The sequence below is a fragment of the Perissodus microlepis genome, chromosome 9, assembly GCF_051167445.1.
Source record: "Perissodus microlepis isolate ML-2025 ecotype Zambia chromosome 9, ASM5116744v1, whole genome shotgun sequence".
Taxonomy (NCBI): domain Eukaryota; kingdom Metazoa; phylum Chordata; class Actinopteri; order Cichliformes; family Cichlidae; genus Perissodus; species Perissodus microlepis.
The window spans coordinates 32,243,010-32,270,092 of record NC_140469.1 but is presented as its reverse complement, the minus strand read 5'-3'; the positions used below and the strand labels follow the sequence as shown (position 1 = coordinate 32,270,092).

The 27,083-nt window shown below is 45.5% G+C and overlaps 5 protein-coding genes across 7 annotated transcripts in view; all 5 read left to right on the top strand.

The window, feature by feature from the left end:
* Nucleotides 1-5,921, top strand: part of LOC146380883 (protein NLRC3-like) — a 53,719-nt gene extending 47,798 nt beyond the window's left edge. The window contains exon 7 of the mRNA XM_084940276.1: nucleotides 5,714-5,921. Coding sequence (XP_084796402.1) covers nucleotides 5,714-5,906 — 193 coding nt within the window. The 3' untranslated portion in view covers nucleotides 5,907-5,921. The remainder of the gene's footprint in view (nucleotides 1-5,713) is intronic.
* LOC146380882 (caspase recruitment domain-containing protein 8-like) lies at nucleotides 5,831-10,979 on the top strand. The gene is made up of 10 exons (XM_084940315.1): nucleotides 5,831-5,887; nucleotides 6,081-6,121; nucleotides 6,299-6,367; nucleotides 6,583-6,662; nucleotides 7,961-8,016; nucleotides 8,151-8,365; nucleotides 8,582-8,847; nucleotides 9,309-9,425; nucleotides 9,523-9,664; nucleotides 9,819-10,979. Coding segments are annotated over exons 2-10 (1,290 nt in total). The 5' UTR covers nucleotides 5,831-5,887; nucleotides 6,081-6,120; the 3' UTR covers nucleotides 10,163-10,979.
* A 3,391-nt stretch (nucleotides 10,980-14,370) lies between these two features.
* On the top strand, nucleotides 14,371-17,850 carry LOC146380881 (uncharacterized). Of its 3 annotated transcripts, none has more exons than XR_014801383.1 (3): nucleotides 14,371-14,487; nucleotides 15,705-15,805; nucleotides 17,696-17,850. XR_014801383.1 is itself a non-coding variant. In XM_084940348.1 (3 exons), exons 2-3 carry the CDS (start codon nucleotides 15,124-15,126, stop codon nucleotides 15,827-15,829), a joined length of 351 nt encoding a protein of 116 aa, XP_084796474.1. In that variant the 5' UTR covers nucleotides 14,371-14,487; the 3' UTR covers nucleotides 15,830-16,263. The 3 variants fall into 3 exon arrangements, 2 of the variants coding, with proteins under 2 accessions (XP_084796474.1, XP_084796475.1); XM_084940348.1 differs by lacking the exon at nucleotides 17,696-17,850 and adding an exon at nucleotides 15,124-15,349 and having other exon boundaries at nucleotides 15,705-16,263; XM_084940349.1 differs by lacking the exons at nucleotides 14,371-14,487; nucleotides 17,696-17,850 and adding an exon at nucleotides 14,751-15,349 and having other exon boundaries at nucleotides 15,705-16,263.
* Nucleotides 17,851-19,834: 1,984 nt separating this feature from the next.
* LOC146380880 (dynein axonemal heavy chain 5-like) lies at nucleotides 19,835-22,201 on the top strand. The gene is made up of 4 exons (XM_084940338.1): nucleotides 19,835-20,212; nucleotides 20,338-20,445; nucleotides 21,148-21,334; nucleotides 21,550-22,201. Exons 1-4 carry the CDS (start codon nucleotides 20,051-20,053, stop codon nucleotides 21,717-21,719), a joined length of 627 nt encoding a protein of 208 aa, XP_084796464.1. The 5' UTR covers nucleotides 19,835-20,050; the 3' UTR covers nucleotides 21,720-22,201.
* Nucleotides 22,202-22,505: 304 nt separating this feature from the next.
* The window catches only part of dnah5l (dynein, axonemal, heavy chain 5 like), a 60,585-nt gene continuing 56,007 nt past the window's right edge, over nucleotides 22,506-27,083 (top strand). Inside the window, exons 1-10 of the mRNA XM_084940351.1 lie at nucleotides 22,506-22,574; nucleotides 23,259-23,440; nucleotides 23,624-23,743; nucleotides 23,822-23,927; nucleotides 24,196-24,291; nucleotides 25,824-25,919; nucleotides 26,000-26,173; nucleotides 26,352-26,441; nucleotides 26,529-26,684; nucleotides 26,939-27,078. Coding sequence (XP_084796477.1) covers nucleotides 23,265-23,440; nucleotides 23,624-23,743; nucleotides 23,822-23,927; nucleotides 24,196-24,291; nucleotides 25,824-25,919; nucleotides 26,000-26,173; nucleotides 26,352-26,441; nucleotides 26,529-26,684; nucleotides 26,939-27,078 — 1,154 coding nt within the window. The 5' untranslated portion in view covers nucleotides 22,506-22,574; nucleotides 23,259-23,264. The remainder of the gene's footprint in view (nucleotides 22,575-23,258; nucleotides 23,441-23,623; nucleotides 23,744-23,821; nucleotides 23,928-24,195; nucleotides 24,292-25,823; nucleotides 25,920-25,999; nucleotides 26,174-26,351; nucleotides 26,442-26,528; nucleotides 26,685-26,938; nucleotides 27,079-27,083) is intronic.

Below are 27,083 nucleotides of genomic sequence, written 5' to 3'. Positions count from 1 at the left end.
CCAATCAGCTTCTGTCACATCATGTGACGCTCTGTGACTCAGACTGGAGAAATGCTAAATGGCTAACCTGAAGCTAACCTGAGAAACAGTCAAAGTACTGATGATTCCTATAAAGTGTGTGTGTTCAGTATGAGATGAGTTTGGTAGTACTGTGTGTGCACAGGTGGACTCCACAGGAGTAGGGATGGGTATTGTTTAGGTTTTATCCGATACTAGTACCAAACCGGTACTTTTGAAACGGTGCCGGCGCTTAAACGGTGCGCGAACCGGTGCTTAAAGAATGGAGAACACACACTTTGTCCAAAAACCTCTCATGTTTAGCTGTTTTTTTGTAAAAAGATAACAATGTTAGCCTTTTCTGCAGCTATAGGGCATATATGGTATCACACTTGGCTGGAAGCAGTGCTTAAACAATGGAAAAAAAACATAAACTTTGTCTAAAAACCTCTCATGTTTAGCTGTTTCCCCAGTTTTTCTTTGGTCCTTTTAGCCTTTTTGGCCAGGGTGAAGGGAGTATCTGCCATCAAACAAGAAGACAGCCACATGTAACTACGACAGTGTTTGCTAGTTCACCTTACTGCATTAATTTAATAACGTGGTTAGCCTAGTCAACGTAAATTAAACACGAACAACATTAAGCTACTCGCCCAGAGAAGAATGGCTGCTGCTGCCATCATAATCCGTCATCATTCCTGCTACACTGGCAGGGCTAGGGGCCAGGACTCTCCTCTGCGGGTTCTTGGGGGATGTTGCCAACTCCGGGTCTGATAACAGGCACCACACCCGCAGTAGATGTGCTCGGTGTGAGGTCTCGCAGCAAGCTATCAAATACGGCGCATTTCTCGGCTTTAAAAAAAAAACAAAAAAAACAAAAACAAAAAAACGCTATGCGTCGCCAGGTGTTTCATCAGATTCGAGGAGTTACCTCCTTTGACAGTATCACCTTAATGTCACAATGCGGCTGTGTGCAGGCAAGAGTAGGACCCAAACGCAAACTCGCAGAGACAAAAAGTAAACTCAAAAAACACAGCTTTATTGCTGGCATGGAGTGGGACACGAAAAACAATACAAAACTAAACTGGGAAACCTAAAGCACAAGGCGCCACGGGGAAAAATCACACAGCTATGAGGGAGGACGCAACCCTGACAAAGAGAAACATGGGGCTTAAATACACTGAGGGATAACGAGGGGGAATGAGCCACAGGAGGAGACCACAGCTGGGAGTAATTAGGCAGGACGAGACAAGGGAAGCAAAACTAGAAACATTAACATAGGACAGACTGTGAAAGTAAAACAGGAAACACACTGACGGAACTCAAGACATGTAAACTTAACAGACTGGAAACAAAACCACAAAAAACAAAGAAGCTGAAGCACTCAGTCCAAACACAAGGGCTTAAGAGTCCGAGACCCTGTTTCAGGAGGGCGACCATGATCTCGGCAGAAAAGGAGTTCGTGGCGAAGTAGTTCAGGGGGCCGACCTGGAGGGTGACGGCACAAAAGTCCACAGTTAATTAGTTCGGGGGGCCGTCCTGGAGGTTGATAGCATAACAGTTCATTGTTCAAAGGTTCAGGGGGCCGGCCACGAGGAAGGTGGCAGTGGCGAAGCAGGTATGGCTGGCCACACTCAGGCGGCTTGGCAGGCGGCTTGGCAGGCGGCTTGGCAGGCGGCTTGGCAGGCGGCTTGGCAGGCGGCTTGGCAGGCGGCTTGGCAGGCGGCTTGGCAGGCGGCCGGCGGCGACGTGGACGAGACCTGTCGGGCGGCTTGGCAGGCGGTCGATGGCGTAGACAAGACCTCTCAGGTGGCTTGGCAGGTGGTCGACGGTAGTGTGGATGTGACCCCTCGGGTGGTTTGGTGGGTTTCCGTGAACAGGCTGTTTTGACAGGCCCCGGAAACAGCCATGCTGGACGTGGATGTGGCTTGGCAGGTGAGACGAGCAGAGGCGTGGCGTCGACCTCTGGCTGGGTCCTGGCAGGCGAGACGAGCAGAGGCGTGGCGTCGACCTCTGGCTGGGTCCTGGCAGGCGAGACGAGCAGAGGCGTGGCGTCGACCTCTGGCTGGGTCCTGGCAGGCGAGACGAGCAGAGGCGTGGCGTCGACCTCTGGCTGGGTCCTGGCAGGCGAGACGAGCAGAGGCGTGGCGTCGACCTCTGGCTGGGTCCTGGCAGGACCAGGCGAGGCAGGACCAGATAATGGCGCTGCAGGCGACGGCGTGGAAGCCGCAGGCGACGGCGTGGAAGCTGCAGGTGGCGGCGTGGAAGCCGCAGGTGGCGGCGTGGAAGGATGCTGGACGGGCTTGGCTGAACCTCCAGCTGGCGCAACAGGACCAGGCGAGGCAGGGCCAGCAGGTGCGGAGACCTCTGACTGAGGCGAGGCAGGGCCAGCAGGTGCGGAGACCTCTGACTGAGGCGAGGCAGGGCCAGCAGGTGCGGAGACCTCTGACTGAGGCGAGGCAGGGCCAGCAGGTGCGGAGACCTCTGACTGAGGCGAGGCAGGAACAGGCGCGGAAGCAGCAGGCGGTAGCGCTGCAGGTGGCGGTACTGCAGGCGGCGGCACAGGAGCCGCAGGTGGCGGTACTGCAGGCGGCGGCACGGGAGCCGCAGGTGGCGGCGCTGCAGGTGGCGGCGGCACGGGAGCCGCAGGTGGCGGCGCTGCAGGTGGCGGCGGCAGCGGCACGGGAGCCGCAGGTGGCGGCGCTGCAGGTGGCGGCGCTGCAGGTGGCGGCGCTGCAGGTGGCGGCGCTGCAGGTGGCGGCGCGGAGGCCACAGGTGGTGAAGCAGAAGGTGGCTGGACGGGCTCACTAGAACCCCCAGCTGACGTGGCATGGTGCTGGACGGGCTCCTCGGGCCCTCCAGCCGACGTGGCAGCCGACATGGCATGAGGCTGGACGGCCCTCCAGCCGACGTGGCAGCCAACGTGGCAGCCGACGTGGCATGAGGCTGGACGGGCTCCTCGGGCCCTCCAGCCGACGTGGCATGAGGCCGGACGGGCTCCTCGGGCCCTCCAGCAGACACAGGAAAAGGCTGCACAAACTCCAACTCAGCCCCTGGCTCCAACCTGGCCTTGATCTCGGTCCCACAGTGGCTTAGCTGAGCCTCATGGCTAGCACTTCCAGTGCAAACAGTCTTATAATTTGGCTTCTTGGAAGCAAAGTTCGTAGCATGATCAATACACAGGGATGCTAGGTAATTGTGCAGAGGGATAAGATATTCCGTGGAAGACTTGGCTGGTGATTTTTCAGTCTTAGTCATTTCATAAACATGCCCATGAATCTTTAAGGCAGTGTTTGTTCCAATATTGTCCTTAGAAAAAACGCGTGGATTCAGAATATAACCACCCACCTCATGCTGCTGTGAGCCGTGGTGACGACCTGGACGCCGCCTCCTCCTGGAAGCCGTGGTTGTGGAGGCCGGCGCCGCTACGGCTGAGATGAATGTAGCGCTGGAAGCAGCCACCGGTTGAGGTGAGGAAAACGCAGCACTTGTCTGCTGCAGTGGCGACACAGGCATGGACACAGGTGAGAGACTGAATAAGCCGACTCTTACTCCCGTAGCCGGTGAAGGAAGAGCTGCATCACCGCAGGGCTGGGGTGATTCAGCCTGCACACCGGGCAGCTGCTGCTCAGGCGATGATGGTGAGGCAGAGGAGATCGTGGCTGTAGCAAAGTTCTTTAAGTCTGCAGGCAGGCAGTCCATAAAACCTGGGTTAGCCGTGGCTATCCGGGTCAACTGAGCCCGAATAGCCTCCTTCTCCTCCCCCTGCTTCCCTGCACAGGAGATAATCCAAAGTCCACGAAGCTGTGTAACACGAATCTTGAATTCAAAAAAGTTACTGAAATAAATGTCCGCTGGGTCCAGCATGGTCAGGTCGTTCTGTCACAGTCTGGCGAGGGCAGACTGTATGAATTGAAAGAAGGACCCAAAATGCAGACTCCAAGGAACAGGGAACAAAACTTGAATGTTAACAAAAAGCGAGCCGTTTAATATGGCTGGTAAAAAAGGTACAAACAAAGGGCAAGGCAAACTGAAGCAAAATTAACACAAACCTAAACTGGGAAATCTAAACAAACAATAAGAAAAACCTAGACAAGGAACTTGGAAGCATGGGAAACATGGCGTGGACAACAGACGACCTGACAATCACACACTGAAAACAGAGGACTTAAATACACAGGAGGTGATTAGGGGAAGTGGGAACACATGGAGGAACAGCTGACTGACATGAGCCTAATGAGGGGACAAGGGAAGTGAAACTAAATACAATGAACAAAGAACACACGACTCCTTCAAAATAAAACAGGAAACATGAGACAGACATGATAATACAAACTTGATAACATAAGACACGCAGCATGAAACACGAAGGGTGAGGGGAAACTTAAATACAGGGGAAGAAAACACAAGGAGTCTAATAACCAAATGAACTTAGATAACCTAATGAACAAAATAAACTCAAACTTAAAACGCTGGGTCAAAAGACCCAGGATCATGACACTTAAAGCACTTGTTGCAGGCTGCTGAGTTTGCATCTTTTGCTGTGAAGTACAGCCAGACTTTTGACCGCTTCGCCTTGGGCATTTTTAATCGGTAGCTCTGCTTAAAAGAACGTACGTACCTGGGCCAGCCTACTACGCTTGCAAAGGTAAAATGATTGGCTAGAATCCAAAGTGTGTAACATCTCGGGGAAAAAAAAAAGCACTGAAATAAAGCACCGAAATGTGCACTGCTTTTCGGTCTGGTTACTACCGTTTATGTCAGAACCGGTGCCATACCAGTACCCGTCCCTACACAGGAGATCTCCTTTATGAAGAAACTGTGAAAGGTTTGTCCAACAGTGGGAAACATTTCAGAGAATACCTCAGAGAATATCTCTGAAGCAGAAACTAAACATAATAATAGAACAAAAGCAAAATAATAAAAAAATCCTGCTCTAAGCCATCGTTTAAACATCACTATCAGACAGTAAAGGCTTCCAAAGACTGCTCACCTCACCTCTCAGACTTAGCTAAAGATGCTCGTGCTGTCCACAGATCAGCTGACCTGGTGGGTCTCCATGATCAGCTTTGTTTCTTGGAGATAAAGGCTGAGCCCTTTAGAGCTTCAGTTCTCCAGAGCAACAGGATGTCTGAGGTCTGCAGAAACACAAAAACACAGCAGCTAAAAACAGTTGTTCAAAAAAACCGAGGTGTGAGCTGCTGATTCCTGAGCTTTTATACTGGATTTGCTTCAGTAGTGATTACCGTCACTGCTTCTCCATACTTTTTTCATGCCATCATTCTGTTAGAGGTTGATCTTGGTTTCATCTGTCCAAAGAATATTTTTCCAGAACTGTGCTGGCTTTTCCCCCCCGATGTTTTTAGCAAAGAAGACTAAAAAACAAGGCTTGCATCTTCAAATGAACCCTCCGTATTTACTTTCATGCAGTCTTCTCTTATTGTAGACTTGGATATGGATATGCCTTCCTCTTGGAGAATGTTGTTCAGAAGATGATCAGTGACACTATCATCACTACAGTTTTTATACTGTTTTTTTCTCTGAATTTTCTCTTGTGTTTGTTTTAAGCTGCTTCCTGTTGGCTTCAGCTGTTTGGAGTTTCCATTTTCTAAACTTCTACATTCTGAACCTTCTTTAGCTCTGAACAGATTATGAAACACTGAATGATTTCAAGCACACACTTTGTCTAATAAACTGGCATCTTTCATTCTTTATACAGATTGTGGGACTGTGGTTTGTCAGAGATCAGCTGTTATTATCTGGCAGCAGCGCTGAAGTCCAACCCCTCCCATCTGAGAGACCTGGACCTGAGCTACAACAAGCTGCAGGATTCCAGAGTGCAGCAGCTCTGTGGTTTTCTGGAGAGTCCAAATTATAGACTACAGACTCTGAGGTCAGTCACCACATTTTAGTAGTGCGGAGATGAATATTATGTTGAAGTTGTTCTGATACTGCAGGTCAGACATCAGGCTGATAATATACTGATCCACACTGAGGATTGTCGTGGTAAAGTCTGTTGTCTTCTGCTTTTCCAGCTTGGCTTAGTACACCATTAATCAGTTGTGTTTTAACATTTCTCTCTGCAGGGTCAATAACAAGACAGTTAAATCTTCCAGAGACAAAACCAGTAAGTACTGAGACTGTGTGTCACATTCATCAGTATTTCATTAATAAAATATCCCATAAAAGCTAGTTTATGCTTATTTCATTCTGCAGAAATCTATAAATTATGTTTTTTTGAGGATCTGTTTTTTAGGTACTGGTTTTTGTCAAAGTATTTTAATACTTTTTAAAATCATTTTAGTGATTGAGAAGGCAGCAGCTGAAGAAGATAGTGGGTACTTAAAGAAGCAAGAGAAATCCGTCACAAACAGTTTGTATTTACACTGTGTATAATGTCTGTTGATTGTATTGTTTATTTTAATATTTGTGTACAGCACTTTGTGACTGTCTGTCTGTGAAAAGCGCTTAATAAATAAACTTTACTTACTATTTTATCAGAAAACCACTACAAATGAACATGATGGTAAACAGCACCAGTTAGAGTTCCAGGGAATCCTGAATTATTTGATGTTTGTCTCTCATCAGGTGACTCTGAGGTCAGACTGAATCCAGACTCATTAGACACTCAGCTTGATTTGTCTAAGGATGACACAGAGCTCATTAAGGTAAGAGAAAAGCACGTGGATCTGTTTATTGTGTAATGGAACAAAAAAAGAGCACAGAAACTGTGTCAGGTGTGTTACATCACAGGGCAGATCAGTCAGGCCAGACATCCAATCAGGTTTAAGATTCAGTGTCATACGCAGTATTGGGTAAGTCACTTTGAAAAAGTAATTAGTTATCGTTACTAGCTACTTCTTCAGAAAAATAATACTGAGTTAGTAATTGAGTTAAAATATAAAAAAAGTAACTAATTACTAGGAAAAGTAACTATTGCGTTACTTTAAAAAAATGTTTAACCCTCCAGGGTCCAGGGTGTAATTGGCCGTTTTTGACTACTTTTGATTTTACCTCTGCATTTCACCTTTAAAAACTGTTTATCTCGCCTTGTTTGGTTCATTCTTTTCAGCACAACCTCACGTCTGAATTTACAGTTATCTTTTCATTTTGACATAATGTATTAACACAACTGATCTAAAATCAGACAAAAACATAAAATCAGAGTAGAAAAAAGTTGTATGTTTTACTGTAACAACCACAAACATGTTTAACAAATCATTTTCATACCTTGAAATGCAAAAATAAATTGTAAATTTTAAAAACTTTTGCACAAGTTTCGCAAACAACAAAGTTATTTGCAGCTATTTATCTAAAAATGCAGCCAAGGTGTTGTTGTTTTTTTTAAATAACCATTTCAAACTATTTACAGAACAATCAATTGTAAACATAACAATAGTTTCAGGAAAAAACATTGAGTATATTTTTTTATCATAACTCTGGTTTTATCAACACAATTTAAAAACTGGTATATAGTTTGAAGTCCACTCTTGTAACACAAAAATGGAGACTCACGGTTGTCTTGGGCTGACATAGCATCTTCTTGCTATGGCATCTTAAACTGCTCATGTGATTTACCATGACTACTTTATTCTTCCTCAGCTAATCAGCAGCACTTGTGCGATTGTTTCGCTCCCCTAGCTCCCGATAACCTGAAGACAGCTTCAACCATCTGTGATGATTCAATGACGTGTTGTGGGTTGTGATCACATGCTGCCTGTTTTGATGTGTGGCTCCTCCCATTGGTGTGTCTGTGTTACTAATGCCATTATTCCCTTCACTGGTCATACGGCATTCTGCATCATTTGATTTTGAAATTATTTTTTAATCAGACGATCAGTATTTTTACTCGCAGTTTTGAAAGTATGTACTTATAACTGCTGATGTGTACTCTGTGTTTTTTCTTCACTGCTTACTTGTTTGTTGGTGCTTTAAACAGCTGATGTTGTTCCTCTCTGATTTCCAGCCTCCATCAAGCTTCACACCTGAAGTACAAACTGAATCCACACAAATCTCCTACAGGTGCTTCTAGTTTCACATTAGACTGATAACATGTATGTAATGATGTGAAATGACACGTGTGATACAGCTGGAGGTAATCAGACCTCAGGTGATACAGGCTGGTTGGAGTGCTTTAGCCCTTCTGTGTCCTACAGGTTCAGGTGTCCTGGTCCAGGTGTGTTCCTGTGTACTCTGACCAGACTGGTGTTTGTTATGGCTCAGGAGGCGGAGGTGCTGTACCGGACTGTACAATGGGATGAGAGCCTCCTTCAGCCAGCTGGAAAAACAGCTGCAGGGCCGCTGTTCAACATCACATGCTCTGAGGATGCTGTCCGTCAGCTCCACCTGCCACACTGTGAAACAAAGGAGGGTGAGCTCCATCATCACTGATGCTCCGAAAACATATGTGTTACTGTGTGGTGCTCATTTAATATGAACTGTTTAGTGTCATACAAATAACCATAATGGAGTTTATTTAGAACAAAACTGGACACGAGTGAACTTGTAGTTTGCAGGAAATGTAATTCTCAGATATGGTGAAAAGTAAAATTGAACTCTCAGAATCAAAAGCTCTTTGCTCTGACAGCGGTGCATGTTGACGGCCTGCTGTCTGTTGCCCACATCTCTGATAATGGGATGACCGTCTTGGAGCCGCTGGAGATCACTGCCACCCATGTGGTTGTGAAGGTCCCTCACCTCTCTGCCTTTGGCCTCATCTGGGATGTCTTTAAGCGGTTCCTGAACATGGAGGAACCTGTAAATGGCCAAGTTCTGCTGTTCTTCCAACCTCTGGAGACAGGGCCTCGAAGAATCAATGTGTTTCTGCTGCAGGAAAATATCCCTTTGTCAGAGGTGAACAGTTTCATCCTCTTCACTCTGTGCTTCTCTCCACAGAGTCCAAATGATTACTCAGCAGTTTTCTGATGATTAACTAAAGTTATGTACAGGTTTACTGGTCACTCCTCCCTGATTACCTGACCACAGGGTCAGGCTCCAGTTAACTTTTCTGTACTCATATTCACCTTCAGATCTGCTGACCAATCACTGCTCTTCAGTACTCACTCCCAGTAATGACCCTGAGCTGTGGACATTTGATGTTTGTGACCCATAATGTCAGATCTGACACTTCACTGATAAAAATAAAACCCTGGAGCTTTTTTTCCTCTGTGGAAAGCTGTTTTATCTCCAGAATTATTGTTTTTCTTTGATTCATACAGACACATGATGTTCTACACCTGATGTGTTTAAATGAGCCCTACAGGAGAATAGAGTTATTAATGTTACCAGCATAATAAACTGTCCTGTCACTGAAGGTGTCTGCCCAACAAGGACATGTGGCTGAATACATCCAGACCCCTGCTGACTGCCTTTTCAGCTTCGGTCAAAGGTACAGTGTCCACTGTGACCCTGAGAGCAGGATACAGCCAGAGGTGAGTCAGCAGTTACAAACTAAATGCTGCTGACATCAATCAACCTGCTGGATAACCCACTGGTCATGAAAACGGCACCTTTCTGTTGTTTTTTTAGCAAACACAATTTCGCTTAAAGTTTGGCCCAAATTACCATCCAACATTTCAAGTTTTCCTGACTACAAATCCAGAGATTGTGACTCTGATAGTCAAAGACCAAGAGGGGACAGAAACCTGGAAATCATCTGTTTACCTGCCAGGTAAGGTTGCTGCCAGATGCCAGAGCAGAAACTACCCTGCAAACCTCGGCTACAAGGTTGTTTTATAAAAGTTAACTGAAATCATACTTAAGTCTCTTTTCACCTGCAGGTCAGCGTCCTGTTAAATATCTGTTATCTATCTTTGTTCCTTCAGCACCAAGAACAGAAACCTTAATGAGGAGTGTCCCAGCTGAGGCCCGAGTCCCAGCAGCTGAGAGGCTGCTCACAGTTCGCTCACAGTTTATTGAAAGAGTGTCTGAACCTGTTTTAAACAAACTTCTGGATAAACTCCTGCAGCAGCACGTTATCAATGATCAGGAGATGGAATCAGTCAGATCACAGCAGAGCAGAGCAGATAAAGCACGAGACATGATTGACACGGTGCGACGAAAAGGTGGCGAAGCCAGGTCACTGCTAATCGCTGCTCTCTGTGAGGAGGATCGATGCCTTTCCATAGAGCTGAACCTGAATGAAGACAGACTTCTAAAGAATCTGTGATGATGAATCTCAAAGACCACTGACAGTGTCATTGTGATCTTCATGTGACGTGTTTTTAAACTGCACTTTAGCTCTGAAAGTGCCTCTCGTTAAAACCTGGACTCTGATTAGATGCTGAGCAGGACATTGGATGGACTGAAGCAGAGTCTGGGACCTCAGTAATTATTAGTGCACAAACCAGCAAATATGTGAAGCTCCATTAATGCTGAACCACATCTACAGGTTGAAGAGCAACACCTCAGGTTATCTGGGACCAGCGACAGTTTCCACCAATATAACTGAAGCTGTTTTTACCTGTAATGCTGGAATAACCTATTCAATCACATGATCAGTGTTTACAATCTGTTTACTGAGGTTTAAACTCTCCTCTGAGCTTCTGCTTGGAGCAGCACGTTGTGCTTCTGCCTGTTTAAATAAAGTTTTGCTGCCTGCTTTCTTATGCTGGAGTTTGAATTCATGTTTTAAAACAGTTTGAGCTTCCTGTTTGTCTGATTTACTGCGTTTATTTGCGTCTCATATCTGAATCGTGTTGTCGTGGGTCTGCATGTGTTACAGTGTTAATGGAGATGACCCAGCGACTTAAAGTGAGCTGTTTAATGAATAAAGGCTGGTGATCGATGATGATGCGAAAAGGCAAATAAAGAAACCTCTTACTAGAAAACTTTACTGACTCGAAACACAATAAGCTAAAGAAAAAGAAGAACTTGTCATGTTTCCGCTGTGTGGCAGGCAGGTTTAGGACCCAAATGCAGGACACAGAACACAAGAGAGGTAAACTGAGAGAGGCTGCTTTTATTGCTGTTGAGAATCCAAACGCGATGAATAAGGACATATAACCAAAACTGGAAACTAGAAACTAAGGCCAGAAAGCACAGGAAACCAGGAAGCTACAAAACTCAGAACAGACTCTGGAATAACTGGAGACACAAGGAGCTCGGAGAAACACACACAGCACAAAGAAGTGGTACGACGCAACTGAGAGCAAGGAAAATACAAGGCTAAAATACACTAAGGGATAACAAGGGAATAGGACACAGGAGGAGAGCACACCTGTGAGCACAACAAGACCAGGGGAAGCAAAACTAGACACACTGGCTGTATCCCAATTCAGGGTCTGCAGCCTTAAAGTACGCAGCCTCAACGGTCCTCAAGGGCCGCGTACTCAAAGACTGCTAAGGCCGGAAATGCGAGGCTTTTAGGCTTGTGAAATGGGACAGTCTAGCCTCCGTCGCGCTGCCCTGGTTGCCTAGCAACCATGAAACTAACCGCTGGAAACGTGTCATACAGCATTGTTTGACAGAAATGAAGAACATATTTTCGTTTATTTGTTTCTACATGAGCTTTGTGTGATTTGATAAGTATCTGAGGCTGAGACCACAGGACTGTAAAACATGATTGTTGGGCTTCATTTCTGTACTGAACAGTCATTTAAGATTAGTTAGTAAATAACAATTAGCTCATGTTGTTCATGAGACTAAAGTCATCTTACTTTGGTAATGTAAATATAATATGGCCAATATTATAGTTATTATATTAATCATTATTAGTTATTACAGCAGTGAGTTTGAACTCTGTGCCAAATACTGAGCTTCAGTACAGATTCAAGTTGCAGTTATTTATAATTCCTGTCACCTTAAATATTCACTCAAAGACAAGCATCTGTGACAGTGTATATACAGATGTATCATATATAAGAGACAAATATTGTTCTTTCAGTATCAGAATCAGATGTTGGCATTACTAAATTTGACTCAATGCTTACATATATGTGTAAAAAGCAAATGTACGAGCTGTGATAACTGTGTCTGATAGAATGAAGAGTAGACTGATATATTGAATATTCCTTTATTGGGTGAGAAAATCAGACCATGTCATAACTGCTTTAAGTCATACAGAATAGATATCAGAGCCTTAAACAGGCTGACTTCTGCTAAATGGGTCAAACTGGGCAGAAAGTCTACAAACACATAACATCCTTATAGAATATGATGTAACACTATAGATCAACTTACCTCAGAATATATAAAGCATATAAACAATTACAGCAATATGATGCAACAAACACAGCAGCTACTGATCCAAAATACTCAAAGCTTCATAGAACTGAAACAAACATTTATTTTTAGCTCCATTCTGCTGCTGATACATACTTTAGGTTTCTGAATATTAAACTTGTTGCTGCCTTTCATAGTGTGTAACTTGAAGGCCCTGAGTACTTTCTCCCACACTGAAAACACTGGGATGATACAATTATTTGAACATTACCTAATAAGACTGATTCAGGACAGACAGTTATGTTAAACTTTCCTAGCAGTCCTTCACAAACAGGGAACAGTCTGTCTATTCTCTCCATCTGTCAGCTGCTGCTGGCTCTTCCTCCTCCTCTTCCTCACACACTGCTGAGTTTGTCCTGGTGGATCATCAGGGCTGCAAAGCCTCACAGATGATGTGCAGCAGTGGGTCCCTCAGTCTGTCCTCACTCTGGACACTTGCAGTCGTCACACATGGAAATCAAATGTGTGATAAGCTGCAGGATTCAAACACAAGTGTAACTTATAAACACATGTTCATACTTTTATTCCACAATCAGAGAGAAAGAAACAGAGAGAGAGTGCAGGACAGACAGACAGGTGACAGTCTCAGGTGTACACACTGCTACACAACAGCACCAGAGAAGCAGGATTTAGTGTTTGTGTTATTACGAGTGCTAAACAAGAAGAGTTCCCAGATGGTCCAGTGGACACGTGTGACTGCTGTGATTAAAGCATCTTTCTTTCAGCTTAACGAGTGAACCGTCAGCTCGTTCAAACACACGTTAAAGTCCGTTTGGCTCGACACCACCGAACAGAGGCAGCAATATAACATAGCTAACATTAACAGTGCAGTGAATCCTGCTTGTGCCGTGATATTCAGGACTGCAAACCGAGCAGCATCACTGACTTTCAGCTTGTGTTTGTGGATATATGACTGACTTTAATTATCCATGAAATCATCACATTCTCTGTAAGATTAAGGTCGACTATTGAACGGCGTATACTTTAAAGTAAAGGCTTTAAAACCAAGTTACTACAACATAATATTCAGTACTAACTTTTAAAAGTTTACTCTTCCGCCGCCCCTCTTCCGCCATTTCTTTCGGCAAAATTATGCACACCCACCGCCGCGCTATGAAGACTGGGATATGTTGGGCCATGAAGGATACACAGACCCATCCTTAAAATTCAGGGAAATGAAGGACGCATTTGAGGGCCACATTTCGAGCAGCCTTTGAATTGGGACAGCCTTCGTCGCATTGCTGAGACATAATCGGCCTTAAAATGTGGCCTTTAAGGCTGCAGACCCTGAATTGGGATACAGCCACTGACATGAGACAGACTTTCAAAGTAAAACAGGAAACATGACAGGCACAGACTACGCGCAGACACTATAACATCACAGACATGGGAGGGGGACAGGGGAGACACAGACCAGACACAGAACAAAGGGGAGCTCAAAACACAAAACCTGAAACCAAAACACAGGATAATAATAAACACAGCACAACAAGAGAATCAGAACATAGCTCATAATACAGAATCTAACCAAAACATAAGAAACTAAAAATGCTGGGTCAAAATGACCCGGAACCAAGACAGAACTAAGAGATCAGGAACTTAGAACACTGATAACTGATACACAGCAGAGCAGTTAGGGGAAGTGGAGACAGGTGGGAGAACAAGACACAGGTGAACTAAATCACTACAGACAAGACGAGGGAAAGAAAACCAAAAGCAAAGCACGAGGACGACAACTCACCAAAATGAAGCAGGAAATGTGAAAACTGAAACAGACACATGAATAAAGTTAATACAAGAGACTTGACCCGAGAGCGAGAAACACTGAGAGAGGAATAAACTCTAAAGTAGCAGCGAACCAGGAACAAACCAAATATACATGAAACCGTCTAAAACCTGGATTCAAAGAGATTCTTTAAACAAACACGAGAAAGTCAGGACACATCGAGGCAGCTGAGTTGTACATCGTTTTGTCTTCCTTTTCCTTAATATATACTGTGTATTTTTATGTCTTTTTAAATCTTCAACATCATTGGAAACGATTTCAGTAGCTGAAATAATTGAATTAAAACGTCAGGGTTCAACACCCACAGAGGAGGCAGCTTTGTTTTGTGCTTGGTTCCAGAGTCACTAAGAAACACACACAATCCCCCGGCCTGGGTTACCATGGAGACAGTCAAACTTTCATTCACTTCCTGTTTCCACTGTTAGTCTGACTTCACTGGTTGGTCCCAGAGTATCAGAGACTCGTCCTCAGACAGACGCACACAGGTGAGTCAGCACAGGTATTATAACCCTGCTGGTTTCTGATCTGATGAAAAATAGTCTCATTATTATTACTGAGTCTTGTTTTTATTTGGGAGCTTTATTAACACAAGATTTGTCATGATTTTATCTGTGGTCTTATGATAGATTATGGCAGCTGAGTACATACAGCATAGTTTCACAGAAAGATGATACCATCAGTCAAATGTAAGAAAAAAGGAAATTATTGAAATGTTTATATTAAACATTAAAAAAGAGAAAAAGCTTTGTGTAAAATCTCTTCTTATTTAAAAACTAGCAGCTTTCATTGGTAGCAGGTGAGAAACACGTGGCTGTGTGAATAAAGGAGTTCAGCACATGTGCATCAGAGCACACAGCAGGGGTAACCTGGACATCTGTGACGGTTATTAATGCACAACTATAGCTGCAGGTTTAAGAGCAGCGCATGCTGCAGTCAGAACTGTTACCCAATGAAAAGATCTGCAGCTTCATGAAGCAGCTGAAAGATCAAACAGTCCAACATTTACAAAGTGCTGTTAGAGGTCCAGCTGAAGCAGTACAGATGTGCTGCTGTCCCACATTCAGTCCAAATGAATGAGCTTTAAAAATGAGATCACTGAGAATATTTGAATTGTGACTCAGATGGCAGATCCAGGCTCTCAGCCTCCAGCTGAAACTTCCAGTCCTCCCCCAGCCAGAAGCTCTGATGCTGGGCTGAGAGACTTTGATCCTTCCCTGGATCCAGAAGTCCAGGAGGGAGAAGGAGAACAGGACCTCCTTCCTGATCTGGGGAGGCCTGAGGGAAAGAAAGATGGAGCAGACAGAGCTTTGAACAAATCCAAACCTCCTGAGCTTCACCTCCACAAAGGTGCAGACACAGATTCACATGTGACACCTGCAGCGTCCAGCTTGTGCCGCTGACATTATCTCCACTCTGACACAAGCCTCATTCACTCGCTCACACACGTTCATACAATCACCTTTTCCTCACAGTCACACACATGAATGTAAAGAGGGGAACTCGGGTTCACTGTCATTCCTCAGGATCCTTTGATATGCAGACTGGAGGCTCTGTGGATGAAACACCGACTGTCTGAAGCACTCTGAAGTGTTCATGATGGACTTCATCCTGATTAACACTACAATACTTGTTACAGGCCTTTTATATGGAATAATATTCTTTTCCATTAAAGCTCTGAACATTCTCACTCTTTCTGGACCAGGTGTGACAGGTGAAGGACACCGGCGAATAGGAGGACAGAACCTGAGAGCCATTAGTCACATGACTTCAGCTGCTGCTGCCTCACCAACCACTGGCCCCTCGGTGAGTCTAGAGTTCCAGCAGTGACCACAGGAAGTGCACACGTGTGATCTAAAGCTGCATGTGGGCCTGTGACGATCAGTCACTGTGGTAGACGGGTTTGTGAGTCCCTGTGATGCTGGGAGTGTCCAGGACAGTCGCTCCTGATCGGGTCTCTCATGGAAAGCTGGTCCCAGGAATTCCTGGAAAATTCCTCCACAAAAGAGAACTGGGAACATAAGTGCAGAGTGACAGAGGTGCTCAGCAACCCTGCTGTTATATGGGAATAGAACCAGAATAGTCGGCAACCACTTGAGTTAAGTTAGCCAAAGAGATGCGACTCAGACTGACTTCATCATGTTGGCAACGTGTCTGCATTGATAAATTCGAGTCGTTCAGAGACAGATTGTGATTGTTTGGAGGATGTAATCGTTTCCTTCAGGGAGCGTGTTGGACGCTCAGTGTCCGCGTGATTAGCTGGCTGATGCAACTACTTAGAATCAGTTTGTGAATATGAAGAAAATCAGTGCAGTCACTGGACAAACTCTGATTCTTCCTGGTTTCACTCTTGTTTCAGTCCAGTGTGACTGAGGTGGTAAAAACTGATCTGACTTTTAGCCACACAGCTGTCTGCTAGAGAAAAAGCCTTTGTGCACAACTTTCTTAAAGGCAAACGGCACCATGTTCACTGCAGCTGCAGCAAACGCAGCAAAGAGTGAAAGTTGGACTGAGAATGTTGTGACTGTTTCATGAGAAAGAGCAGGAAAACAACCATCACACACCCAGACAGTGCTGGGATTAGAATTAGACTTTAGAGCAAATGTAGGACAAAAGCTTTAATATGAAAGAGGAAAACCCAACAACAGAGCATGAAGCTCAAAACTGTACCAACCACCAAGAAAGCTGACAGGCCTGTGACACGTCAGAGACGCCGTTCAAATCATAAAGAAGTTGGTTTATTGACAACATGTAAAAAACCAAAAGAATCAAGTCAACCTTCAGTTTAGAGCGAGTAGACCAATCAGGCACAGCAGCAGCTCTAGAATAAGCAACAGTTTTATGTATTACAAACAACCTTTCATATACACACATACATATGGCTCATATGCTGTTTAAAAAGGGCTCAAAGACCCAACAGATTACACAAAGTACAAAAATACTTTCATTCAGACAACAGTCAGCTGTGCACGAGACAGAGAGCCGACTACAGTTAGTAACATGGACTCACTTTGTTTCAGACACGACACAAAGTAACACAAAGCCACAAAGAGCAGAAACATCAACAAGGAGGCAGAGCAGCAGCAACTCTCCATGAGCTGTGAGGCTAACAGCCACCCACACTTCCTGTGATGCATAATGAAAACAACATTAACCTGAAGGATGATAACAACAGAAAGAAGTGTAAGCTAACGTTACACAGCGCTCACACAGCGCTGACTGTACAGGCCTCACACAGCTACGACCTGCATCCACAACACCTGATTCTACTGAACACAAACAAGTTAATGATATCTGAGCAATCCAGGGAAGGCTTCCAGGAAGGTGAGGATCCACAGACAGCTCTACAACAGCATCAGGCAGCAACAATGTTACTGATCACTGACTCTTTCATCCTTTTATACTCAATCAAAAAGTGCTGTGTTCACATTTGTTTCTGCTGAAATCCAGAGACTGAAAATGTTTTAAAGTTTGAATAAACTGACTGAACTTCTCACGAGTCCAACCGTGAGGAACACTTCCCCCCATGACACATCACAGGAGAACGTCTCAGTGCAGGGGGGACAGTAGCTCAGTTTAGGCAGTCGCACTCAGAATCGATGCCTCCAGTCAGGGTCAAACGTGGTCCTCAGAAACCTGCAGATGTTTGGCTCTCACTGGTCTCTGCGTCTGTAGACTGAGCTGATGTTTCTCCAGGTGTCTGGTAAAAGGACGATGCTGCTGTCCAATGAGGCGAGGAGAGAAGTAGCCAAACAGGCGAGAGCCGTGAAGGAGGAACGGCGGGCAGCTCTGGATGCCCGACATAAATACCTGATGAGCAGGCTGGCAGACGCCGGCAGCCTGGAGGAGGCGGCGGTGGAAGACGCCATAGTCTCTGATGACAGAGTAAGTTCAGAGACGTGATCCTTCCTCAGAGTTGAACCTTTGAGTCATTAATGTCTGATTCTTCCAGTTCAGTCTGATCCATGAATTCTTTGCTGCAAACGGATCCAAGAAGCTGATTTTCTTCTATCAGGATGTCAAACAGGTAACTTTGATCACATTTCAATGACGGACACATGAAGGTCTGACCGCTCTTCATAATCTGCTGTTTGTTGCACCGTACTTTGTATTCATATCTTTTAATATCTGCCTTTCTCCCAGAGTCGGTCCTCCCGTCAGTCTTCCTTTGTGGACGCATCAAACTCAGCTGTGGCTCAGAGGAAACTCTTCCTCACTACGGGGAACTCTGAGGTTGGCTTCAGCTTTTTATGCTTAGTTAATGTGAGAATCACAGAAAAATGCTGATATGAGTGGAAGGTTCTGCTGGGAAATTGGCAAAGAGCAGATTATTGAACAGCGAGGCAGACAGTTCGTTTCAGTGCTGCCAGTTTATTAGAAACGAGGACTGTGGGGCTGCTGGAAGTCAGGACGGCCGTTCTCTGGATGAACCTGACAGCTGAGGTGGAGAGCAGGATTTATCCACAGACGGCTTCTTCCAAGCAAATGTCCTGAACACACCTGAGCTGAGCGTTACACAGAAACGTGTCTTAAAGCACGAGCCTGGATCAGACTCGAGGACTCAGAGCTGTGTGACGTCACATTGATCCACCTCTCGGGGTTTTTGTGTTCTGATGTATCTGATTTCTCTTTAAGCTCCAAACAATCCCGAGCCTACGATTCATCATTGTCCTGTTCAGAGACGATGAGCCTGAGCGTGTTTGTGTTTCCATGGATCAAACTGTGCTGCTTTGTTTGGTTAACGAGGTGATTAAAGTCTTTGAGCAAACACTGGAGGACTGACAGCTGCAGGCTGAACATCAGGAGGTCGAGAGGCCGAAGTCTGAGGAGCTCAAATCTCCACAAACACTTATTCACAGAAAAAAGGACTACAAACATGGAGGAGCAGCAACATGAGCTAAAGGCTACATGCTAATAACATTTCCCCTGGATGTGGTTTTAACAGGATCATGAATGATGAAGTGTTTAAAGTCAGTTCCAGCCTGAGTCGGTGCCGTGTTGGCAGCTCTGATATGCAGAAACTTTCAAACATGGGACAGGAATAAAAACACTCCTGTGACGTCAGAGTTTATGAATGATGACAAACTGTTGCTTGTTTTTAGAAACTTTGTTGATGCTTCAAATGATCAGGAAATAAAAGCTGAATAGATCCACTTCAAACAGGAGAAGCTTCCCAGTTTGCATCAGCTGGGAAACTCGCTCATATCCAGTGTTGGCCAAGTTACTTTCAAACAGTCATTAAACATTCATTAAGTCATTAATTATAGTTACTAATTACTTATTCAAAAAAGTAACTTAGTAACTGAGTGACAAGGTTGTAGATGTAATTAATTACTTGAAAAGTAACTATTGTGTTACTTTAAAAGCACCCTCTGGGCTCCAGGGTATAATCGGCCATTGTGAACTCCTTTTGTCAGGGTCCTGGCTCGCAGCGTTTTGTGTTTCCTTTTGGTTTCATCTTGTGTTTGGTGTTTATTCTGAGTTTGTATTCGTTCTTAGGGTTTGGTTCTTATGTTTAGTGCTTCCGTGTTTCCTCAGCCCTGCCTGTGTCGGTCCTCTGTGCTCTGTTCCTGTCCTTGTGTTGTAAAACAGTCTGTGTGTTTCCTGTTTTACTTTGAAGGTTTGTGTCTCGTCTTGTGGTTCAGCTGTGCTCCCCTCCTGTGTGTCATCCCCTCATCACCTGGTGTGTATTTATAGTGTGTGTCTGCCTGTGTTCCTTGTGGCGTCGTCTGCATGACTCTGTGTGTCTCCTGTTTTAGCGTGTTTCCACAGCTGCTTAAAGCTGCAGCGCCCAGATTACTTACAGCTGCTTCCTGCAGCTGATATAAGATGCTGTAAGCTGAACACAGCTTCAACCGTCTGTTTGTTGAAACATAGTAACGGACCACATTTTCTTGTTAGTAACTGTAACGCCGTTGTAACGATAGGAGTAGTAATTCGATTACTCGTTACTGAAAAAAGTAGCGCCGTTACTCCCATCACTGGTAACGAGCAGCCTGCAGAGCTCTCCAACCACCCCGTCTTTAAAGCCCGTGAAAGGTTTTCCTTTGCATGGTGAACTCTGGTGACAGAGTGCAGAGGAAGTGCTCTGTCTGCGTCACGTTAAAGGAACCTGAACTCCATCACGTTCTGTATTTCCAGCCTTTACTGGGGAAATGTCTGTTCTTCCTGAGAACCACTGAGAAGGCCATAACCACCGCTAACGTGCAGCAGGTCAGTAACTGGTCTGGGTCACCTCCTCACCTGCAACTTTAACAAACTGCACAGACCTCATTGGTTGACTGTGACATGGATGCAGCCAATCATTCTGATCTTCTGGTGCAACCTGATGTTTCCAGGAAGTGAACTTTGGCGTGTTGGACTGCAGCGGCGGCGGCAGCGGCGTCCTGAACAGTCTGGAAACTCTGCTGACTCACATCATGTTACCTGCTCTCAGGTCGCAGCAGGTAAAACACCTCCATCCATTCAGGCTTTCACTGAGCTCAAGAAGGGAGATGTTTTAAGCTTCCAGTGATCACATGACGCCATATATGAAGACTTTGTTGATGGTGGGAAGGAAGAACTCTCTTTAAACAGGAAGAGACTGAAAGCAAAGAAAGGGGAGGGAGGGGCAGCCATGAGGGGTCAATCCTGTGAAGAGAAGCCAGTGTAGGAGAAATCTGCTGTTTCTAGTCCCTGTCAGGACTCTTGCTGCAGCATTTTGGATTAACTGAAGGCTTTTCAGGGAGTTTTTAGGACTTCCTGATAATAATGAATTACAGTCGTCCAGCCTGGAAGTAATAAATGCATGAACTAGTTTTTCAGCGTCACTCTGAGACAGGATATTTCTAACTTTAGAGATGTTGCACAAATGGAAGAAAGCAGTCTTACATATGTGTTTAATATGTGCGTTGAAGGACATGTCCTGGTCAAACATGACTCCAAGGTTCCTCACAGTGTTACTGGAGGCCACACCTTGGGCTTATCTGTAGCTGCTGGTTTCTCTTTGTGGGGTTTGACTGTAGAGCAGCTGTTACATAAAGATCCATGAAAAGTCTTATTTGTGTGCAGTGCTCCTCCTGATGCTTTTGGCTGTGAATAAGGTAAAAGGTGAAACAGGAAACACATTAACCTTTGTTGTTATTGCTGACCTTTGACCCTGTGCCCAGTCGTGGGGCTCTGTGCAGGACGGCGCCTCGTGTCCACACGTCCGGTCCTTCCTGTCCTCGGTGGATCAGTTCGTCAGTAATCTGAGCTCAGCCCGACTGAACATGGAGAGAAAGTTCCAGCTGCAGCACGTGGAGCTTCCTGACGCCATCAGCCAGCTGAGCAGCCCTGCAGACTACAGAGCAGCAGGTATGAAGCTCAAGCTGTTCACATCTCACACAAACAATAAGACTGTTGGAAATACAGGAAACATCGTTTAAAGCTTTAAAAATCAACTCTCAGGTAAATCAAACCAGTTTATCTGTGGAAGCTGAAGGAAGCATCTGACCTGAGACGATGGCTTCTTTGAAATAATGAGTCCGTGTTCACGTGTGTTCAGAGGAACTCGTGTGTTTCGCTCTCAGCCAATAACAGTGAGCTGGTGGAGCGTCTGGAGGAGGCGTTGACCCTGTGGACCAATCAAATCAAGCAGGTGCTGACGGAGAGCGAGCAGATGAGGAAAGAGGCCGACGCCGTCGGGCCGTCGGCCGAGCTGGAGCACTGGAAGAGCCGCACGGTGACCTTCAACAGGTAGACGCGTCCTCTCAGCTGGATCTCCTGTAGCGTCAGCATTTACAGGTTTCACTCTAAACTCAGTTTATCAAACATGATCTGACGTCTGTGGACAGAAGCTCCTCAGACCTGCAACAGTTTAGTCTCCACTCTGAGACTTCAGGACAAAACCACTTTGACACAATATAACTTTCTGTTCTTTCTCTTTCTGCTCTTTGAAGTTGAAATGTTCCAAAATATTCACGTGTTTGTTTGTTTGTTTAATAGTTTTTAACCCTTTCATGCATGAATTATGACGACACCAATCAGGATTCTTTCTTTAGTATTTTTATTCGTCTTTAGGGATGAAAAAAGATTTTTGAACTTCATTTTTTCAAACATGTTTTTTTCCATCTTGGTTTGAAGAAATGTTTTGTGCACTTACACTGGCTGACCAGTAGGTGGCAGGTATGGAGCGACACATCAGAGTCCAATGTAGAGTTTATGTGCAAGTACGACATCAACACTGACACGAATACAAGCAAACAGCCTTTGAACAGCTGTAACTGTGTGTGTGTGTGTGTGTGTGTGTGTGTGTGTGTGTGTGTGTGTGTGTGTCAGTCTGCTGGAGGAAGTGAAGGGCTCTCAGGTGAAGAGGACTCTGGGGGTCCTGCAGGTGGCTCAGTCTCGGTGCCTGCGTGCCTGGAGAGATCTGGTCAGCAGTTTATTTCCTGTTCAGTTCACAGCTGTTGTCTCGACGACGCTGACGTCATCACTGATCGATTTATTGATTTATCAGGACAGAGACATCACTGCGGTGGCCAACGAGGCAAAGGACAACGTCAAGTATCTTTACACCCTCAACAAGTTCTTTGGATCTGTGGAAAAATCCACTCCTGTGAGAAAAACACTCTTCATGTCTTTCTGTATAAAAGCGTCTGTTTGAGTCCTTCATGATTGTGAGGAACAGAAAACAGTGAAGACATCGTCACACATCGTTCACAGAGAGGCTGTAGTCACAAATCACAGCTGAGACAAAGGCCTGTCTGTAACTTAAGAAGAAGAAGAAAGAATTAAAGTGACTGTTTAAAAACTAAAGACTTCTTTTCTTTTCTCAGGTTCAGACTTTTAAAAAAGTTTAAAAAGATCAAAGAGACAAACAGGTTTGATCAGGACAGAGATCACAGCTCAGTCTGAGATGTTCCAGCTCTGATTTATCAGCAGTATTTCTCTCATTGATCTTTTTTATTCGTTTGTATTTTCTGTGATGGTGAATTTGTCCGTTTGTGCTGATGAGTCGGGTGTTTCACCTCCACCAGCTTCTTTTTTAATGGTTTTTATTATTTCTTCTTTTGCATCGGCTCTGATGACAAACCGTTTTCTTGTTACTGGATCAGATATGGTGGATACAGGATTCTCCAGCTCAGCCTGAATGTGCATTTATTTGATGTCTACATGTCAGTAATGAGGCTGCTGTCTGTTCCTGCTGTGTCAGCAGCTTTGTTCCTCACACTGAAGCTCGTATCAGTCACCGGACAAACCGTCTCTCATCCTCCGTCTTCCTTTTCTCCCGGCCCCACAGACCAGGATGCTGGAGCACATTCCCAGTCTGATGAACGGCATCAAGATGATCCACGTGGTGTCCCGGTACTACAACACCTCAGAGAGGATGAGCTCACTGCTGCTCAAGGTCACCAACCAGATGATCAGCACCTGCAGGAGCTACCTGCTGCAGGGCGTGAGGCGAGTCTGGGAGCACAGCAGGTACCGCAGCACACCTGAAACTGACATTAGACTGAAACTTCAGATCGTCACAGAGTTTAGACTCAGACTAACAAATGGACTCAGCAACGTGTGTGTGTGTGTGTGTGTGTGTGTGTGTGTGTGTGTGTGTGTGTGTGTGCGTGTGTGTGTGTGTGTGTGTGTGTGTGTGTGCGTGTGTGTCAGGCCGGTGCTGCTGCAGAGAATCTCTGACTGCTGTAATCTGAATGCGGCGTATCAGCGAAGCTTCCACAGCGTCAGAGACAAACTGAGAGAAAACCCTGAGAACAGACAGTTTGACTTCAGGTGATCAGTAACTGACTCTGAGTCAGAGCGTGTCAGCAGCGTCACGCTAACCTTTAACACGTGTGTGCGTGTTTTCAGTGAGAACTACATCTTCGGGAAGTTTGACTCTTTCTGCCGCCGTCTGGAGAAGATGGCCGACATGGCGTCCACGCTGGAGAGCCTGGCTGCTCTGCAGAGCATGAAGGTGGATGATTGTCAGATTAGAAACAAGTGACTCCATCAGATATTCATCAATGCACAATAATAATTATAATAAGACATTTATAATATAAAAATGGTCAATTAAAGTCAGTGCAAAGCTACAGTGATGAATGGACATTTGTAATGATTTTGTATAAATGTATTTCCTCCTTTTATTATTTATCAATGGTGTCAAAAGTCTATTTTCCAGTTCTTCCATTTCAGTGTGACAGAAATGAGACGGATTCAAACTGAGCTCAGGTGTGTTTCAGGTGGAGGGCGTGGAGAAGATCTGTGTTCGCTACCAGACCATCGTCTCCACAACTGAGTCCAAGACCTGTGACGTCCTGGATCAGCGCAAACTGGAGGTGATTTCAAATCTATATTCTTGAAACACATTAATCACTTTTATTATATACGGGACAAAATCACAGAAACAGAGAAAAATGGAAGAAAAGGACGAGGAACTGTGACGCTGCGGTGCAGACTGTGGAGTTGTAGGAATGAGAGGAGCCAAAATGCAGGACTTCATGAGTGACAGTGGATTCATTTAAAGTCAGTGGAGAAAACACAGTTAAATCCCAGCACTGTGACTTCTGTGGCAATTCCTCCTGAATCCCACACAATGTCTGTGATCAAGTGAAAACACAACTCCAACAAACTCCTGTTCCCAACCGTGGCTCCGTGAAAAACACTCTGCTGAACCCTGGTGACACGAAAACACAGTTCAGAGGTCATCCCAGCGAGCGAGGTATCTTCACAATAATTATTATTAGGATGAGTTAGACTGAAGGATCCCGCGCCCACTGGAACTCAGCCACACTCTTAAACACGGCTCTCCTGACCAGCGTACTCTGCTGCAGATGGCGAGCGTCAGGTGTGGATGCCTCCGGCGCAGGAACGCTTCTGAGGTCGCTCAGGTAAAACATCCCGGAGCACACACACAGATAAACACGAACAGACGGGTGGAAAACAGCGAAAACCACAAAAACACCTGAGTCCTGCTTCCCCAGACCCAGGCCCTGACAGGAACAGGACTTTATTGGTTTTACAGGGACGACTTTTATCAGAAGAATATGATTGTGAAGCTTCTCTCACAGTGAGGCTGAATGAGCCAATAACAGCTAATAACACAGTAACAGGTACGTTTCATGTCTTTATTGGACTCTGAGTAATCACTCTGACCTCACAGAGCAGCTGGATGAACAAAGAGAACTTTTACTAACTGCCTTTGAACACAACAGCCTCCATCAGAGGTCAGAACAGTCGTTTCCCTCCTGGTCTCCTAACACGAGCACCGTTCTTATCAGCTATTTATCAGACTGTAGTCACGCAGTCACACATGTTATCCAGCATGTGCTTCACTGTAGTGTCTCTGTGCACCAGTATGCACGCTCACAAACATCTGGCAGGCACATCGTCCACAGGTCACACACCCTTACACACTCACAGATGTGGACATTATAACACTGCTCATAGAGACATAGCTGAACCAAAGCTCACACAGAGAGGAAACCAGTGTGCAGGTTTAACCATGAAGGTTATTGATGGATGTTACCAACTCAAAGCTGAACTGAACAGTCCTGAAAGTCAGAAGTTCCTCCGTTTGTGGACAGATGCTCTTACTGTGGAGCGATGAACAAGTCTTTGAAATGCTTTCAGGGCTTTCTACCAGTCTGATCTTCCTGAAACGCTCGACTCCATTTGCTTTAAGAGAAGTCAGTGTGTTCAGTAAACACAACAACAGTGTGTGTTTAGTTCAGACAGCGTGTGTTTCTGTCTAATGATGTCTTGGATGATGATCAGAAATAACTCGGTGGTTGCAGAGGCTTCAGCTTACCTCGCTCTTCCAGCTGTTACGAGTTGTGGTTCAGTCCTGAGGAAGCTCTGTGTGTCTCAGTTTGACAGAGACTATGCAGACTTCCAGCTCCAGGTCCAGAGTGTGTTCCAGTGTCTTCGGTCTCTGCTGGACGACTGGTTCAGCCGGTCCGTCTCTGTGAGTTCACACAATCAGAACTGAAAGCGACTTCTTATCGTATCAAACACACAGAACTGAAACAATGTGTCTGGATGCAGACGCAGAGATTGCTGGAGCTGTTGGCCATGTTTGAGTCGGGTCCGCTGGCTCGCTTGGACCTGAGGCAGTACTACCTGCTGCTGCTGCAGCGCTACAGCCGAGATCTGGAGCTGCTGAGGAAGACCTACCAGAAACACAAGGACCGGCCGCCCATCGGACGCAACCTGCCGCCGGTACTTACACCAGCTCACCCCGTGCTCACAAACACCAGCAGGAAATTCACTACTTTAAATCTGAGTGTCAAACTCCAGTCCTGGAGGATGCTTCTATTGTGCTTCTATTGTGCTTCTATTGAGAAATACAGATGATTTATTTACCGATAGAGCTTTTGTTATGGTCTCTCTCTCTCAGGTGTCAGGCAGGGTCCTTTGGAGCCGGCAGCTCTTCAGGAAGGTTGAAGCTCCGATGTTGATCCTGAAGAAGAAGCTTGACTTCCTGAAGGTGCACACTCTGACTTTACCCCATCAGTCACATGATCTCTGTGATGAGCGCGTCCTCGGTGACGCCGCCTGTCTGTGTCTGTCTCAGGGACCAGAGATGACAAAAGTCATCCGGAGCTACAACCAGCTGGCTGCGGTGTTGCTGCAGTACGAGGTGCTGCACCTGCAGGGGTGGAGTCAGGCTGCAGAGAGCACGCCACGCTGCCTGAGCACCGCCCTGCTGGTCCGGCATGAAGACAGCAAGGTTTGTGACGACTGAATGAAAGCAGCTTTTAAAGGTCGTGTGTGGGTTTAACTTTTTAATCATCTTTTTCAGATTTGAACAAATCGTTTTTACACATTTCAGTCATGTGACCGACAGTCCAGAGCCGACTGCTTTTGTTTCTGCAGACAGTGAACTAACACCACACACTCCACTTTCCTTTGGATCCTGGATCCTTAAATTTGTTGTTAGATTTGAGATTTTATTGAACATTTGAAAGAGCCTGTTTGTTTCAGGAGGTCTCGGTGAACCTGGACCCTGTGGTGCTGGAGGTGCTGCAGGAAGCTCGGTGGATGACCAAACTGGGCGTGAACGTGCCAAAGGTCATCCAGAAGATGACCTCCAGGGAACCAGAGCTCAGAGATTTGTACAGCCGGTGAG

Excerpts from the sequence above, each read along its gene's own strand:
- LOC146380882 (XM_084940315.1), top strand. Across the intron at positions 6,368-6,582 it reads AGAGAAATCCGTCACAAACA|GTGACTCTGAGGTCAGACTG; the intron begins GTTTGTATTTAC and ends GTCTCTCATCAG. Across the intron at positions 8,848-9,308 it reads AAAATATCCCTTTGTCAGAG|GTGTCTGCCCAACAAGGACA; the intron begins GTGAACAGTTTC and ends CTGTCACTGAAG.
- LOC146380881 (XM_084940348.1), top strand. The coding sequence starts at position 15,124 with ATGGCAGATCCAGGCTCTCAGCCTCCAGCTGAAACTTCCAGTCCTCCC. Across the intron at positions 15,350-15,704 it reads TGAGCTTCACCTCCACAAAG|GTGTGACAGGTGAAGGACAC; the intron begins GTGCAGACACAG and ends TTTCTGGACCAG.
- LOC146380880 (XM_084940338.1), top strand. The coding sequence starts at position 20,051 with ATGGTGAACTCTGGTGACAGAGTGCAGAGGAAGTGCTCTGTCTGCGTC. Across the intron at positions 20,213-20,337 it reads CCACCGCTAACGTGCAGCAG|GAAGTGAACTTTGGCGTGTT; the intron begins GTCAGTAACTGG and ends TGATGTTTCCAG. Across the intron at positions 20,446-21,147 it reads CTGCTCTCAGGTCGCAGCAG|TCGTGGGGCTCTGTGCAGGA; the intron begins GTAAAACACCTC and ends CCCTGTGCCCAG.